The sequence below is a fragment of the Microtus pennsylvanicus genome, chromosome 6 (assembly GCF_037038515.1).
Source record: "Microtus pennsylvanicus isolate mMicPen1 chromosome 6, mMicPen1.hap1, whole genome shotgun sequence".
Classification (NCBI taxonomy): Eukaryota; Metazoa; Chordata; class Mammalia; order Rodentia; family Cricetidae; genus Microtus; species Microtus pennsylvanicus.
Genome location: NC_134584.1, coordinates 108,783,250 through 108,800,138, shown reverse-complemented (window position 1 = coordinate 108,800,138; position 16,889 = coordinate 108,783,250). Strand labels below are relative to the sequence as shown.

General features: G+C 45.8%; 1 protein-coding gene and 2 non-coding genes across 3 annotated transcripts in view; 1 reads left to right on the top strand and 2 right to left on the bottom strand.

Moving 5' to 3' along the window:
- The window catches only part of Vac14 (VAC14 component of PIKFYVE complex), a 109,342-nt gene that overhangs the window by 10,453 nt on the left and 82,000 nt on the right, over window positions 1-16,889 (top strand). Inside the window, exons 2-9 of the mRNA XM_075977327.1 lie at window positions 2,745-2,895; window positions 3,211-3,378; window positions 4,427-4,489; window positions 5,342-5,449; window positions 6,143-6,252; window positions 6,492-6,598; window positions 7,496-7,630; window positions 8,037-8,189. Coding sequence (XP_075833442.1) covers window positions 2,745-2,895; window positions 3,211-3,378; window positions 4,427-4,489; window positions 5,342-5,449; window positions 6,143-6,252; window positions 6,492-6,598; window positions 7,496-7,630; window positions 8,037-8,189 — 995 coding nt within the window. The remainder of the gene's footprint in view (window positions 1-2,744; window positions 2,896-3,210; window positions 3,379-4,426; window positions 4,490-5,341; window positions 5,450-6,142; window positions 6,253-6,491; window positions 6,599-7,495; window positions 7,631-8,036; window positions 8,190-16,889) is intronic.
- Trnag-gcc (transfer RNA glycine (anticodon GCC)) lies at window positions 1,110-1,180 on the bottom strand. The gene has a single exon. It is a non-coding gene; the product is annotated as a tRNA-Gly (tRNA).
- Trnag-gcc (transfer RNA glycine (anticodon GCC)) lies at window positions 1,787-1,857 on the bottom strand. Its single transcript has one exon. It is a non-coding gene; the product is annotated as a tRNA-Gly (tRNA).

Below are 16,889 nucleotides of genomic sequence, written 5' to 3'. Positions count from 1 at the left end.
CTGTAGTGACCTGGGGTGACCACATTGAGTCCTGGTAAGTCTCCCAGCTGGTGTCCAACATAGGAGGAAGGTGTCACTGAGCTCAGGAATTGTCCCCACTTTACACCTCCTTTAAAAAACACCTTGTTGTTATTGAAAGTTGTGACTCTGGCACCAAAACCACATTCCTCACAAACACACACACACACATTCCCCTTTCCCAGTAGGTCCATCTGGGAGCCTGTGCTTCCTCACTGCATTTCAGGTTCCTAGCACCCAACCCACAATTGCAGATCACTCCTCAGGTTCCTAACAGCTATCTCCTACTGACCACTTTCCATGGCTTCTTGTGGCCACTAGAGAGAGGAAAAGATGCAGGTTGCTTTGCCGGGCCTTCAGGGTCTTGCACTGCTAACGAGGAGCTACCTTTCCAAACCTTGGCCTTGCTTCTACCAAGCCAAATAAATGCTTGCCCATCATACCTGTCAGCCAGAATGAATACCTACTCATGCTTCAGAACTCTCTCCCATGCCTGCCCACGTGAGACCACAACACATTTCTCCTGTTAGACACCAGCTCTCTTGCCTGTTCCCTCTTCTTGATGAGTTTGTACTGTCATCCTGGAGGACTCTGTTTTCTCTACCTACCCCAGCATAGGTAGCATCCTTCAAAGTCAGGGCTGTCATCTAGGAGGAGTGCTCCCCAGCTCCTACATGGATATCCAGGAACCTACAAGAGGCAGGAGAGTCACTAGTCTCAGGGATGACTGTGGTAGGAAGACCATCTCTCCTCTTGGGTCCTGGCTTAAACCTGGAGGATGTCCTCATTGTGACCTCACATTTCAGGTGCTGCGGTGGCTTGTACCAGGCAAAGCAGAACTCACTCAGCTTCTGGGCAGGAATGGGAGGCAGAGTGACTCATAGTGACTGTGGTGTAATCCCATGTTCTTGAGGCTTCAAGCAGGATGCAATGGTTCAGGATCTTTGTGGAATTTTTTTTATGATTTTCCATAAAGAGCATTTAAAAATCAAGCCAAAAACAGTCATTAGCAATTTTATGACTATACTTAACATTCATTAGGCATTAAGAAGTATTCATGTTCATCTCTTAGATTTAAAAGAGATTGCTACTGCATTGGCCGGGAATCGAACCCGGGCCTCCCGCGTGGCAGGCGAGAATTCTACCACTGAACCACCAATGCTCCAGCTGTCAGCAGCTGTGTGGCAACCTCCCATTAGCCCTGTTTCTGGGCCTTGAGTCTATGTTTAGTATGAGCCCAGCTCTGATACTGCCACATCAGCACAGCTGCAAGCAGAACAGTTAGCTGCAGAGCCGGAGGAAGCAAAGGACGGGTATGGGTTTGTGTGGTTGTGTGAAGTAGATTTGCCTTGAGGCCCTGAGATGGAAAAGAGCTCCACTCCCTCCTCAGTAAGCAGCAAAACACGTGGAGACTGTGGGCAAGCCTCCACCGTGTGGTGTGGGGCCTGTTGAACTGTTGGTCCTGCTCTCGGCTTTCACACTGCTTCCTGCTGGCAGCTGGCCCAGACCAAAGGCGGTGCTGTGGAGTCCTCTTTCAGGTGGGAGCGAGGAAGTCAGACTCCTACAGTTAAAGAGCCCAGCAGTTCTCCATGGACTCTGAGCAGTAATCTGTAGTCCCAGTCCCAGACTGGGCTGCTTCAGGCTTTTTGTGGTTGAGGAGCCTGGCGCCTGGCTCCTTTGACAGGATCTCTCTGGAGAAACTGACCAGAAAGGCAGAAAGGGACCGCAAAACAAACAACAAAAAAGAGAAAAAAAAAAAACACAGCTCTGCATTGGCCGGGAATCGAACCCGGGCCTCCCGCGTGGCAGGCGAGAATTCTACCACTGAACCACCAATGCTTCAGCTGTATTTTGTTATGTCTGCAGAGCTCTTCTCAGGGTGTGTTCCAAACTGTAGGCTGACTGGTAAAACACTGCTTCACCTGGCTGGTTTGTCCTGTTTGGGAGACGACACAGCCTTAGTGCATCTCTATTTTCCCAGCCTTCTTACAGGCTGCTACTTCTGGAGTCAGGGCCTGTGACCTGACAACGCCCACTTAAAAGCCCTTGAGCCATCTGTAATCTCAGCCCCCTCAGTGACGTGCTGAGCCTTCCTTTACCAAGAGCTGATGCCTGCACTGGACCAGTGAAGCTCCTAACCTGGGAGCTAGATAAACCTCTTTAAAGTATTCCGACCCTGGTGGTTCATTGTAATAGGCAAAATGGACTAATACACCTGGCTTTCTTTACCTAGGAAATAGGAAATGTCTGTTAGAGACCACTCCGTCAGCGTCCTGGACGTAGGCAACATGTTCTGATTCTCTAGTAGCACTACTCCATTTTGCTACAGTTTTCTGTTTGTGTTTGAGTTTTGCCACTGGACTGGAGCCAGATGAAGCTGTGTGTCCCCAGCACAGATGCTGAGGACTCCTTGGATGCATGAGTGCAAAGCTGAGCAAGTGTTTGAAAAGATAGGTAATAGCTTTTTTTAAAAAAAAAAAAAAAGCATTGCATTTTTGATTTCTAGTAAGACATTAATTTACATTCTCAGATTCCTAGAAGTGAGCTAGCTCCACTTTTCCTCACTGCATTATATATAAAGGAATACTGAAACTCTGGGTAAGTCAACAGGTATGACCCAGCCAGCAGCAGAACCTGCCCCAGTCCTCTTTTTAAAGGTCATCTCTGTGGAATCAGAGACAGCCTGGTTTCACCTGTCCCAAAGCCCCTTTCTCCTCTCTCTCCAGGCTGGTGCGGGACTTCGTGGCTCAGAACAACACCATGCAAATCAAACATGTGATCCAGACCCTGTCTCAGGAGTTTGCCCTGTCCCAGCATCCCCACAGTCGGAAAGGGGGCCTCATTGGCCTGGCAGCCTGCTCTATTGCCCTGGGCAAGGTATGTTTTCTCCTGAGGGACAAACACACCAGGAATGGACTTCATTCTGACTGAGGTGTCCAGATCTCTTCCCACCTGAGCCCCAGCATAGCCATTGCAGACTTGTATTTTATCAAGATTGTTTCACACATAATACTACTAGCAAACATGGCTTTATGGTCTTGCAGCCATGTCCCCATAGTGTGGTCCCACTTCTGGGAGTCTGTCTTGGAATGACCAGAGCATCTCTGAGGCACCAGGCCTCAGAGACACTGACAGTGCTGGCTGCAAAGGCAGGGGCCTAGCCCTTCTAACTAGTCCTCCTGTTCATTACAGGACTCAGGGCTCTACCTGAAGGAACTGATCGAACCAGTGCTGACCTGCTTTAATGATGCAGACAGTAGGCTGCGCTACTACGCTTGCGAGGCCCTCTACAACATCGTCAAAGTGGCCCGGGGTGCTGTGCTGCCACACTTCAACGTTCTGTTTGATGGACTAAGTAAGGTAACTAGGAACAACCTACCCAGCCAACGCGCCTTTCTAGGACCCCGAGAGCTTGGGGCACTGCCGAAATGCAAGCAGAAGAGATAAGCATGTTGCTACAAGGGACACATACTGTCTGAATCTAATTTTTCATAGATTTTTAGCTGTATATTCTTGATGTCCCTGTCCATCTTCATTGCACTTTGTGACAGTATCAGCCTGCTGTACACATTAACAGAAAGGCTGGTAGTTTGAGAAGTGCTAACTTCCCAGGCAAAAGTAACAAAGGTGACTCCACGGCACAGGCTGTCCCTTGTAAGGACAGTGATTACAATCTCCCTGGTATGCTAAAGAATAATCCCCCTTGCCAGGTGGTAGTGGCTCACGCCTTTAATCCCACCACTCAGGAGATAGAGGCAGGCGGATCTCATTGAGTTCAAGACCAGCCTGGTCTACAGTGTAAGTTCCAGGACAACCAGACTGTTACACAAAGAAACCCGTCTCAAAATTTAAAAAAAAAAAAATTCTAAATTAAATTTTAAAATTTCCCCATAGAGCTTTAGGGTCCCGATTGCTCTCCTTCATACCTCTCACCATGGTGGGGTTGCCTCCCCTTATATTGTTAAAGTTGCCCTTCCCTCAACCTGGAGGAGTTGCCCTCCCCAGCAATGTATAGTGCCCAGAAAATCTGTAAATCTTGGAGAATAATTTCTAAATGCCACCCACACTGCTGCCTCAGTGCCCTGGGAGGGAACCAAGCCCTTTAAGATGGGAATGCCCCAGGAGCCGCCAATGGAAACAACCATCTGACCCAGTTAGAACATGGCCTGAGAACCCCAGCAGAGCTTGCAGGCTGGGGAGGGGAGCTGTCCCTGAGCAAACGGGAATTCCACTGTAGCTGACTGACTTATTACCTGCCACTACCTTTCTCAGGGTCAGGTATTGGGGGAAGACACCACTTGGTGTTCTAACCTGCACCGTGATCTTGGCTGTTGGTTTGCTTTAGTCCGTTGGCTTCCCTCTCACTATGACTGAGCATTGCCTCTTTCTCTATTTTGGTCCCTCATAGTTGGCTGCTGACCCAGACCCCAATGTGAAAAGTGGATCTGAACTCCTAGACCGACTCTTAAAGGTATTTCTACTTTGTCCTTCTTTTATTTTTAGAATTTATTCTTCTGTGTAGAGTAGAAATTCTGGCATTGAAAAATGTTTTTTTCTCGTTTAAATTTTATATATACATATAGTACATGCATATGTATTAAAGCTTACTGCTTGGTATGCAGTTTCCATGACAAGTATATAGAGCTGTGTCATTACCACAGTCAAAATTCAGAATTGTGCCATCCCTCTAAATGAAAATCTTCTGGGTTTTTTTTTCTTCTGGGTTTTTTTTTGGGGGGGGTCTATTTTTTTATGCCTGCATGAAAATCTTCTGTTTTGGGGGGGTCTATTTTATTACTTTATGTGTATAGCTTTGCCTGCGTGTATGTCTGTGCACCACCTATGTGCCTGATCACTACAGAGATGACCAGAGGGCATCAGATCCCCTGGAACTAGAGTTACAGCTGGTTGTGAGCTACCATGTGGGTGCTGAGAATTATACCTAGGTCCTCAAGAACAGCAGCCAGCGCTCTTAACTGCTGAGCCAGCTCTCCAGCCCAGAATCTTCTGTCTTAATACCCCAGCCAGAGCAATGAAGTTGAGCTTCCACCCCAGCCTCCCGTGACAGGATGCTGGGCTCTACCCCAGACTTCAGAGTATGGTTTTGCCTTTCATTTAGGTCTCTTGACTTTTCTCTCCTCACCATCCTTCATTTTGTTTGGCTTTGAGTCTGTGACAATACCAATTCTCCAGGGACCTCTCCTACCTGGCCCTGGTTCTGCCATCCCCCTCCATGGTTCCCTGACTCTCGAGTCAGCCTAGGGCCAGCAACACAACAGGCTAAGCTCTGGTTCTTCATAGCCCTCATTTCTTTGACCCACAGGACATTGTAACAGAAAGCAACAAGTTTGACCTGGTCGGCTTCATTCCCCTTTTGCGGGAGAGGATTTACTCTAACAACCAATATGCCCGGCAGTTCATCATCTCTTGGGTAAGGTCCAATCCTTGGTAGGTTCTTCTAGCTACCAGGAGTCTCTGGTAGAGTCACATGCACTCTGACACACAAAGTGTTTCCTTGGGCTAAGAGATGCCGTCTTGTGTATCCCCCAATAACCTTTAAAAACCTTGTCACCAAAAACGCTGTGGGCTGGGCATGGTGGTACTTAATCCCAGCATTTAAGAGGCAGAAACAGGCAAATCTCTGTGAGTTCAAGGCCAGTCTGGTCTATAAAGCAAGTTCCAGGCCAGTTAGGACCACACAGTGAGACCCTGTCTCAGAAAACAAAGCAACAAAAGCACTTTGTCCAGTGTTGTCTCCACTGCCTGTCCTGTTTGCCCTGAAGAGATGAGATTCTTTCCTTGTCCTAGAAAATGCCCAGGATCTCTGAAGTCCATAGTGCTGCATCCAGCAGCTCTACCTTTGCAAGCCTGCTAGCTTCATCCAGCCTTCCCCCATCAATTCCCCTCTCCCCAGCATCCAAATAATCTTAGAGTCAAACTCCCTATTCCTTGCACATTGAGCAGAAAAATGATGGCTGCCAGCACCATCCACCATAGGTACCTGCATTGCCATGTGACACAGGCCTCTAGTCCTTTTCACTCTTCCCAGGGGAAGAGATTAGGAGACGGCTCCACACCTGAGCCAGGTCTCCCAGCTCTCCCTCTCACCACCCTCCTCCATCAGATCCTGGTTCTGGTGTCGGTGCCGGACATTAACCTGCTGGATTACCTGCCGGAGATCTTGGATGGGCTCTTCCAGATCCTGGGTGACAATGGCAAAGAGATTCGAAAAATGTGAGTGGGGGAAGGAGCAGGAAGCTGCCACTCAATAGAATCCCTCTGGGTGCCCATTGTCACATGCAACACCATGTTCTGGTGACCAAGACACACCCTTTACTTCTCATATCCTTCCCCATGGAGGAGTAGAGAGCTCACCTTCCCTTCTCTGCTCGGTGTCCTGACAAGTGTAGGGATGTGACCCAGAGCAGGAATGAGCTGAGATACTAGCTCATTCCTCCTTTTCTCGTTGGTAGGTGTGAGGTGGTTCTTGGAGAATTCTTGAAAGAAATTAAGAAGAACCCCTCCAGTGTGAAGTTTGCTGAGATGGCCAACATCCTGGTGATCCACTGCCAGACCACAGGTGAGTATTTGGAGTCCCTATAATCACTGCTGTCTCCTCAGAAGCCCATCTCTCATATGCAAGCTTCAGTATGTGACAAAAGGGAGCCCAGGTGGGAAAGGCACTGTGCCTCTGTACCTGGAAGCTGTAGAGTGATGGGTTTGGGTAAGAAAAGAGATCTGGATTCTTTTTTAACAAACACCTTTACCTGCTCTGAAGCTCTTGTGGATATGCTTTGCCTTGGGTAAAGGTAGGGTCCTTAGAGGTCAGAAAGGCCTTTCCCTCGCCACCTATTGGTTATCAGACCACGGTGAAACAGTCACAGCGACAGCTTCCTGTTACTGGCCATGAACCTACAGGTCAGCTGGGTGGTTTTGTTCCCAAGGCAAGGCTGCACCTTATCATGCCCCTGAAGCCAGGTATAGGGTCAGTTGGAGCCAAGTGGTCTGTGATGGTCTCATGCACATCTGACCCTAGACTAGCATAGGGTGATGGGCATCAGGAGGGTTCCAAGAGAGATAGGACATGGAAAGGACATGATTTCTATGTTTGAACCAGCGACACCATCACCATAACTGCAAGCTGTTGGCCAGAGAAGCCAGTTTTGTGGATCTAAGGATAGGAAAATGAATTCCACTTAGAAATGAAGCACAAGTCATAGTGCAGTGGGGCATGGATCCAGGGAGGGTAGGGCACCATGGCTGTTTTTCAAGTCCAGCACAACATTGCCGAACTCTCTTAACCTGTGGACTAACCTTCAGAAGGCAGAGAGCCCAAGCAGTATTGTATTCACATAGCTAGGAGCAGTCAAGCCCCTGGTGCGTCCGTCTCCAGGCCTAGACTTTGTGCATGGTAGTTGGGAGGGAACTCTCCAATGCAAGTGCCAGCCCCTCTAGAAGCCACCAATTCCCCTTCCAGACGACCTGATTCAGCTGACAGCCATGTGCTGGATGCGGGAGTTCATCCAGTTGGCAGGCCGGGTAATGCTGCCCTACTCCTCTGGAATCCTGACTGCGGTCCTGCCCTGCTTGGCCTATGATGACCGCAAGAAAAGTATCCTTTACTCTGGAGAGGGGAACTGTGAAGTGGAGGGACCCTGAGTGGGAAGGGGTTCCCTTAGGCTCCTTCACTTCTCCAAATGGTCTAGCATTAGGAAGCAGGAGATAGAGCTGAGTGTGGGTTAGGAAAGCAAGGGACACAGGGCTACTGCTGACTGTCCCCAGTCCTCACCTGCTTACTTCCAGATAGGAAAGAGCAATCCCATGTACCGAGGTTCCACCCTGTGAGCTCATTCTGCTGCACCTTGGGTGGGAAAGATCCCGGTGGAGGAGGGCTCACCTGTGAGAAGAAGAGCATCTCACAAGGGTGCATATGGCAAGGAAGACCATGACCAGGAAGACTGGTGGCCTCAGGCTTCAGGAGTGGTTTGCCTGGAGGAGCTCCTTACATCAGTGGACAGGCATCAAGGAGGTGGCCAATGTGTGTAACCAGAGCCTGATGAAGCTGGTCACTCCCGAGGATGATGAACCAGATGAGCCAAAGCCTGTAGCACAGAGGCAGACAGAACCCAACCCTGAGGACTCCCTGCCAAAGAAGGAGGGGACAGAGAGTGGTGAGTACCCTGAGTCAGAGTCTTGACTTTTGATGCTGGGCAAACAAGTCCTGGAACTAAACTTGTAGTATCATTGTTGACACTGGTTCTGGTACCTGTCTAGTGAAGCAGGTACTTTGTTAGCTCCGTCCTTCAGGTTCTGACAGCTGCCCCTAGAGTCCATGCTCTTCACCCTTCTGCCTCAAAGACCATTACACAAACTCCTCCTGGGTTTAGCCACCCTCAAGTCACTGTTGGGAACACGGCAGGAGCACCATGCTGTGCATTTCATTTGCTTCTCGGCATCTGGCCCTCCCTGTGCTAGCCATTCTCAGGGAGGATGGGTCAGGAAAATGCTAGTTTATTAAATACTGGCATTTCTACTGCACTAGTCAGTGCCTTTAAACAGTCCTTTCAAAGGCTTTCTTTACATTGTTTCCTTGATTATTTGTAAAATAAAGAAAACCATTTTTTATGTTGATTGGAGATAGAGTTTGCCCTCCAGGACCTTTGTCCTCAGTGTCTCTGACCATCTTTTGAGGGGCAGGTAGAAAATGTCTTCCTTTTCAGTGGGCCAGAGAGTAAATGGATGCAAAACTTGTGCAGAGTCCACGGGTGACAGAGCAGGATCTGGAACCTGCAGCTGGAGCCAAAAGAGCCACCATAGTCATAGTGTGTGCTGTTCCTTCCTTGTGGGAACAATAGACAGCCTTACTCATATCCCAGGGCTTCCTTCTGTGGGTTTGGCTGGTAGAGTATCTGCATTGGGTATCAGGTTTCAGCTGTGCCATCACCAAAGGCAGAACAGCACACAGCTGGTGTGTGGTTCATTGGCAAAGTTCTCACCCACCATGAGAGAGACTGGAGCTTGGTTATGGCTAGTGCAGTAGCTTGAGCACTTTTAAGAGCTCCTGGAAAGAGGATAAGTTAGGTAAGTTAATGCACACCTTGCACAGGAAAAGCTCTTTTTAGAGACCTGACGGCTCAGTAATAGACTGTGAACTTACTGGTGTACAAGCTTTTTATTTTGCTTCCCTTGTTTTATGGTTCTCATTTTAGACGATTTGCACAGTAGGGGAAAGCTGCGAAGTGGCAGGATTGCCTGCACCGAAGATAAGCAATGTCATATTTGGGGCATATCTTTTGTATTTTTAACATACACACATAATTAAAATGATGTGTCAGTCCACATCTTGTTTTTTGTGTTGAATAACTTTCTTTTCCTTGTATTTGCATGGCTTTCTTCTGACTTGACAAGGAAATTAGTGTCTCTGAATCCCCGTCAGCAAGTGGAATAGTGGTTGCTTAGACTAAGGAGGAAATGATCCTGGGTCTGCTTGGGACAGATCCTGGTTTCTCTGGGGATGGTGGAAATATTCTAGAATTAAATAGGGTAGTGGCTGTACACCTTTGTGATTGTATTTAGAGCCACCCAATTATATACTTTAAAATGGCAAAGTTGCGTTAAACACAATTTTGTGGTGTGAGTTGTATTTCAGTGACTGAGGAGTTGGCAGCTGTGCCCCTCCCTGTTTGCTTCTGTGGCAGCAGTGAGTTCCCTGTAGAGGAGCTGATCCACTCTGTGGGTCATGGCAGCAGCTAAAAAGCTCTCTGTGAGCTGGAGCGTTGGTGATTCAATGGTAGAATTCTCCCTGCCATGTGGGAGGCCCAGGTTTGATTCCCAGCCAATGCAGAGTCTTTATCCTTTTAACTAGTTCTTCAAAGCCTTCTCCAAGTAGCTGTCTGCTCAAGGGAGCATTACCCTAAACCAGGGTACATATCAGCAGTTTGGCCTGGGTTTTATTACTCATAAACAGCATTGTAAGAAATGAACAGCACACTTTATAGTATTTTCTAGAAACAGGAATGTCTCACTTGACAGCTAAACATTTATTCTCAGCCTTTCTCAGCTTATAACTAATCATAATCTTTTCCAGAATGCTCAAGACAGAGTCCTAGCAAGTCACTAGACAGATGATCCAGTCAGGCAGCAAGCTTGTCCCATCCTTTCCCAGCCATCATCTGTTCCTGTTACTCTGGGCAGGACCAGGTGACTGCCGTAGGCACCTCCTACTTGGTCTTCCTATTTTAGTCTCTCTTCCATGCTTCACCAGTGATGCAGCATGCACCACATATGCAACACAGTAGCATGCTCCTCATGGCGCACCTTCAGACAGGCCCCTTTGTATGTGTGCATGTATCAAACAGGCATGCATAGACCCAACCCTCGAGCTCATTCTTCCTCCCCAAACCACAAAGCCTCCAATCAGGCCAACCCCTCCTCTGTACCTTCTGCCCCAAGTCCTGTCCACCTGCAGCTCCCCATCAGCTCTGCCATTTATGGGATATTCAGTGCAAAGTCCTTTCCATGACTCTGAGTCCTTGCAGCACTCAATATGCCTGGCCTGACCCCCCCATTCTTCCCACAAAAAAACCCTAGTGTCTTCGGTGTCACAGCACTGATTCTGGCATTTAAACAACCTGCTTAGAAGCCCTGGCTCAGCCCTCTTCACCTCTTTTGCCCTCAACTGCTCAGCCTTTCTTCAGTCTCAGCTTCTCTAGCTTCCACACCTGGCTTTGCTGCTTAGCCTTTCCAGCACTAGTTTCTTTACTTGTTGAGTGGGGTAACCTTTGTCACCTAACCTGTGAGGTGGCTGTGAGTTTCAGAATCATTTTTTTTTGTTTTGTTTTTTGTTTTTTTGCTTGTGTGACAAATGCTATTCACAGCAGGAGCATTGTTTTAACATGGACGCTCTCTGACTTAAATGAGGTTGCAGTCACAGACCCAATGGCTGAAAATATTTTGAGTCAGAAATGCATCTGAACACATTTAGAACACCTGCATCAGCCTACAGTTGGCAAAAGTCATTTATCACAAAGCCTGTTGGAAGGGTTCTGTGTAGTTTTGTGAACTCTGTACTGAAGACACAACACACAGTTGTTGCATGAACACCACCTTTGCAGCATGAGGAAGTTAAGTCAAAAGTCTGCCAGAACCATTGTAAGTCAGAGCATGGCTATGTCTTCCCATAGCAAGCCCCTCAGCTGGGGCTTCTCCTAGTGGGTTTGAAATGAGGAAGTGGTAAGAGAGAAGGGAAGCTGTACAGAGGATCTCCAGTAGAGAGTGGCCGCCCCGCTCTGCATGGAGTACAATCCACCTGTTTGCAAAGCTGACTCTTGGCAGGATTTGTCAGCACCGTCTATGGACCCTGCAAGTACAGGCACATCAGGCACAGATCTGCCTGTAAAGACAGCTACAGAGCGGGGAGTACAGTGACACCAGGGTAGGGTGCATGGGACTATACCCAGGCCCAGGAGAGGGCGCACTTGCAGCGGACAGGCCCGGCTTCCCAGAGGTCTTGAAACAGCATGGTTTTCCATTCTGATTATAAAGGAAACATGTGCTGCCTGAAGAGATGTTAGAAGGACAGCACTGATACACGAATTAATTAATTAATTAGTTAATGAAGAATAGGCACAAACCCTCATATCAGAGCTGGACAAGGCACCCTAGTAGGAGGAAAGGATCCCAAGAGCAGACAAAAGAGTCAAAGACACCCCCTACTCCCACTGGTAGGAGTCCCACAAGAACACCAAGCTACACAATCATAGGTATATGCAGAGGCCCTAGCTCAGACATCTGTCTTTGTTGCTTCAGTCTCTGTGAGGTCCTGTGAACCCTGCTTAGTTGATTCTGTGGGCCGTGTTCTCATGGTGTCCTCAATTCCTCTGACTCCTACAGTCCTTCCTCCTCCTCTTCTCTGGGGTTCCCCTGGCTGTGGATCTCTGCATCTGTTCCCATCAGCTACTGGAGGAAGCCTCTGATGTTGCTTGGACTAGGTACCTATGTATGAGTATAGCAGAATATCATTAGGAATCATTTTGTTTACTTTTTTTTGGCCAGTCATTATTTGGTACTCTTCTGGGTCTCTGGGCCATCCAGGCAGTGTTGGGCATGGGCTCCCTATCATAGCATGCGCCTCAAATTGAGCCAGTCATTGGTTGGCCGCTCCCACAAGTTCTGTGCCACCATTTCCCCAGCTCATCTTGCAGACAGGACAGATTGTAGGTCCAAGGTTTTGTGGTGGGTTGATGTCCCAGTCCTACCATTGGGAGCCTAGCCTGCTGTTCTTACTGGTTTTGTGTGTCAGTTGACACTAGCTAGAGTCACCTAAGAAGAAGGGGTCTCAGTTGAGGAAATGACTTGATGAGATCCAGCCGTCAGGGATCCCGCCCTGTTTGAGTTTCTATTCTGACTTCTTCAGCGGTACTGGTTTGTCAGCCAGATAAACCCTTTTCTCCCCAACTTGCTTTTTGGTTGTGGTGTTTTGTCACGGCAACAGAAACCCTAACTAAGAGCCCAGCTTTATTCAGTATAGCACTGGAATTCTTCATTAGCCTGGCTATAGAAGATGGCCAATTCAGGCTCCGAGTCCCCCATTACCAGGAGAGTTCGCTAGGGTCACTCTCAGTTTCCAGGGAGTTTCAATTGCACTAGGTTTCTACATCACCCCCAAATGCTCCCCAATTCCAGGCATATTTCCCAGTATTCTCTCCCTCCATCCCTCCCATCTCCCCACCTGATCATCCTGTTCCCATCCCTGCCTGCCCCGAATTCATCTGCAAAATCTATTCTATTTTCCTGTTCCCAGGGAGATCCATGCATTCCCCCCTTGAGCCCTCCTTCTTACTTAGCCTCTGGATCTGTGGATTGATTGTAGCATTACTATCCTTTACTTAAGAGATAATGTCCACTTATCAATGAGCACATCCTATGTTTGTCTTTCTGGGTCTAGGTTACCTCACTCAGAATGATTTTTTTCTAGTTCCATCCATTTGCCTGCAAATGTGATGTTATTGTTTTTAACAGCTGTGTAATACTTCATTATGTAAATGTACTATATTTTCTTTGTCCATTCTTCAGTCAAGGGGCATCTAGGTTGTTTCCAGTTGTAATAAAGCTGCAATGTAAATGGTTGAGCAAGTGTCCTTGTGGTAGGATGGAGCATCCTTTGGGTATATGCCCAAGAATGGTATAGCTAGGTCTTGAGGTAGATCGACTCACAAGTTTCTAAGAACCTGCCATATTGATTTCCATAGTGGCTATACTCCCACCAGCAGTGGAGGAATTTTCCCCTTATTCTACGTTCTCGCCAACATGAGCTGTCACTTGTGTTTTGAGCTTAGCCATTCTGGCTGGTGTAAAATGAAATCTCAAAGTAGTTTTGATTTGCATTTCCCTGATGTCTAAGAATGTTGAACAGTTCTTTAAGTGTTTCTCAGCCATTTGTGGTTTCTCTGTTGAGAATTCTCCATTTAGATCTGTATACCATTTTTTAATTGGATTATTTGGTTTGTTAATGTCTAGTTTCTTACTTTTTTTTAATATTAGCCCACTGTCAGATGTGGAGTTGGTTAAAATCTTTTCCCATTCTGTAGGCTGTCATTTCGTCCTCTTGAAGGTGTCCTTTTTGCTTTAAAAAAGCTTTTCAATTTCATGATAGTTGTTTTTAGTGCTTGTGGCATCGGTGTTCTGTTCAGGAAGTCTCCTGTGCCAGTGTGTCCAAAGCTCTTCCCCACTTTCTCTTATATTAGGGTCAGTGTATCTGGTTTTATATTGAGGTCTTTGATGCTCTTGGACTTGAGTTTTGTGCAGGTTGATAGTTATGGATCAGTTGGCATTCTTTTATATGCTGACTTCCAATTGGACCAGCACCATTTGTTAAAAACGTTTTCTTTTTTCCAGTGTGTATTTCTGGCTTCTTTATTTAAAAAAAAAATCAAGTGTCCACAGGTGTGTGGATTTATGTTTGGGTCTTCAATTCAATTCCATTGATTAATCTCTCTGTTTTTATGCCAATACTGTGGTTTTTATTACTATAGCTCTGCAGTATAACTTAAAATGCGGGTGGTGATGCCTCCAGATGTTCTTTTATCCGACAGGATTGTTTTAGCTAGCCTGGGCTTTTTGTTTTTCCATATGAAGTTGAGTATTGCCCTTGTACGGTCTGTAAAGAATTATGTTGGAATTTTGATTGGGATTGTGTTAAGTCTGTAGGTTGTTTTTGGTAAGATGACCATTTTTACTTTGTTAATTCTACCAATCCATGAGCATGGGAGGTATTTTCATCGTCCGATATCATCTTCAGATTTTTGCTTCAAAGACTTGAAGTTTTTGTCATACAAGTCTTTCACTTGCTTGGTTAGAGTTACTCCAAGATTTTTGTTTTGTTTTGTTCTGTTTTTCAAGACAAGGTTTCTCTGTGTAACAGCCTTACTGTCCTGGAACTAGCTCTTATAGACCAAGCTGGCCTCAAACCACCTGCCTCTGCCTCCTGAGTGCTAGGATTAAAGATGTGCGCCATCACCACCAGGCTTACTCCAAGATATTTTATATTGTTTGCAGCTGTTATGAAGGGTATTGTTTCCCTGATTTCTTTCTCAGCCCATTTGTCATTTGTGTATAGGACAGCTACTGATTTTTATTTTTTAATTAATCTTATATCTATCCACTTCACTGAAGGTGTTTATCAACTATAGGAGTTTCCTGGTAAATTTTTGGGATTATTGATGTATACTATCACATCATCTGCAAATAGCGATACTTTGACTTCTTCCTTTCCAGTTTGTATCCACTTGATCTCATTCAGTTGTCTTATTGCTCCAGCTAGAACTTCGAGTACTATATTGAATAGATATGGAGAGAATGAACAGCCTTGTCTTGTTCTAGATTTTAGTGGAATTGCTTTGAGTTTCTCTCCATTTAATTTGACGTTGGCTATCGGTTTGCTGTAAATTGCCTTTATTATATTTAGTTATATCCCTCGTATCCCTAATCTCCCCAACTTTTTTATGCTTTGTTCTATGTGTGTGTTTTGCTTGCATGTATGTTTGTGTATCGTGATGTGGGAGTGATTTCTTATTAATAAAGAAACTGCCTAGACCCATTTGATAGGCCAACCCTTAGGTAGGCGGAGTAAACAGAACAGAATGCTGGGAGAAAGAAGCTGAGTCAGGGAGTCGCCATGATTCTCCCACTCCAGACAGACGCAGGTTAAAATCATTCCTGGTAAGCCAGCTCGTGGGCTACACAGATTAATAGAAATGGGTTAGATCGATATGTAAGAGCTAGCCAATAAGAAACTGAAACTAATGGGTCAGGCAGTGTTTAAAAGAATACAGTTTCTGTGTAATTATTTCGGGTAAAGCTAGCCGTGAGGGCGGCCAGGTGCCGGGGACGCAGCCCGCTGCTCCTATTACAACAGTATTGCACTTGTACCTGGTACCTGTGGAGTCCGGAAGAGGGCATTTTATTCCCTGGAACTGGAGTTACAGACAGTTATAAACTGCCATGTGGGTGCTGGGAATTGAACCTGGGTCCTTGACAAGAGCAACAAGTGTTTTTTGTTTTTTTTGGGTTTTTTTGGTTTTTTTTTTTTTTTTTTTTTTTGGTTTTTCGAGACAGGGTTTCTCTGTGGCTTTGGAGCCTGTCCTGGAACTAGCTCTGTAGACCAGGCTGGTCTCGAACTAACAAGTGTTTTTAATTTAACTACAGAGCCTTCTCTCCAGCCTCTTTGTTTGTTTCTTTTTTTCTTTTTTACTTTTCTTTTCTTTTTCTTTTAGTTTTTAAGACAGGGTTTCTCTTTGTAACTTTAGCTGTCCTGGAACTCACTCTATAAACCAGGCTGGCCTCTAACTCGTAGACATCCATCTGCTTCTGCCTCCTGAATGCTGGGATTAAGACATGCACCACCACTGCCCAGCTTCTCTAAGACTTTTATCATGAGGGATGTTGGATTTTGTCAAAGACTTTTCAGCATCTAATGAGATGATCATGGTTTTTTTCCTTCCTGTTTGTTTATATTGTGGATTCTATTGGCTGATTTTTGTATATTGAACCACCCTGCATCTCTGGGATGAAGCCTGCTTGATCTTGGTGGATAATCTTTTGATATGTTCTTGTATTCAGTTTTCAAGTGTTTTATTGAGTATTTTTACATCTGTGTTCATAAGGAAGATTGGTCTGTAATTGTCTTTCTTTGTTGAATCTTTGTGTGGTTTGAATATCAGGGTCACTGTGGCCTCATAAAATGAATTTGGCAATGTCCTTTCTGTTTCTATTTTGTGTAATAATTTGAGGTGTATTGGTAATAGCTCTTCTTTGAAAGTCTGGTAGAATTCTGCACTAAAACAGTCTCACCCCGGACTTTTTTCTTTTTTATGGTTTTTCGAGGCAGGGTTTTCCTGTGTAGCTTTATTGCCTGTCCTGGAACTAGCTCTTGTAAACCAGGCTGGCCTCAAACTCATAGAGATCCACTTGTCTCTGCCTCCTGAGGGCTGGGATTAAAGGCGTGCACCACACTGCTGGGTGGTTGGAAAACTTAGTAGCTGCTTCTGTTTTCGTAGAGGTTATAAGTGTATTTAAATTGTTTATATGATCTTGATCTAACTTTGGTAAGTGGTATCCATCAAGAAAATTATCTATTTCTTTTAGATTTTTCAGTTTTGTGGAGTGCAGGTTTTTAAAATATGACCTAATGATTCTTTGGGTTTCTTCAGTGTCTGTTGTTAAGTCCACTTTTTCATTTTCTGATTTTGTTAATTTGAATATTCTCTCTCCTTTTAATTAGTTTGGATAAGGGTTTGTCTGTCTTGATTTTTCTCAAAATACCAACTCTTTGTTTCATTGTTCTCTTTGTTTATATTTTATTTTCTCAGTTT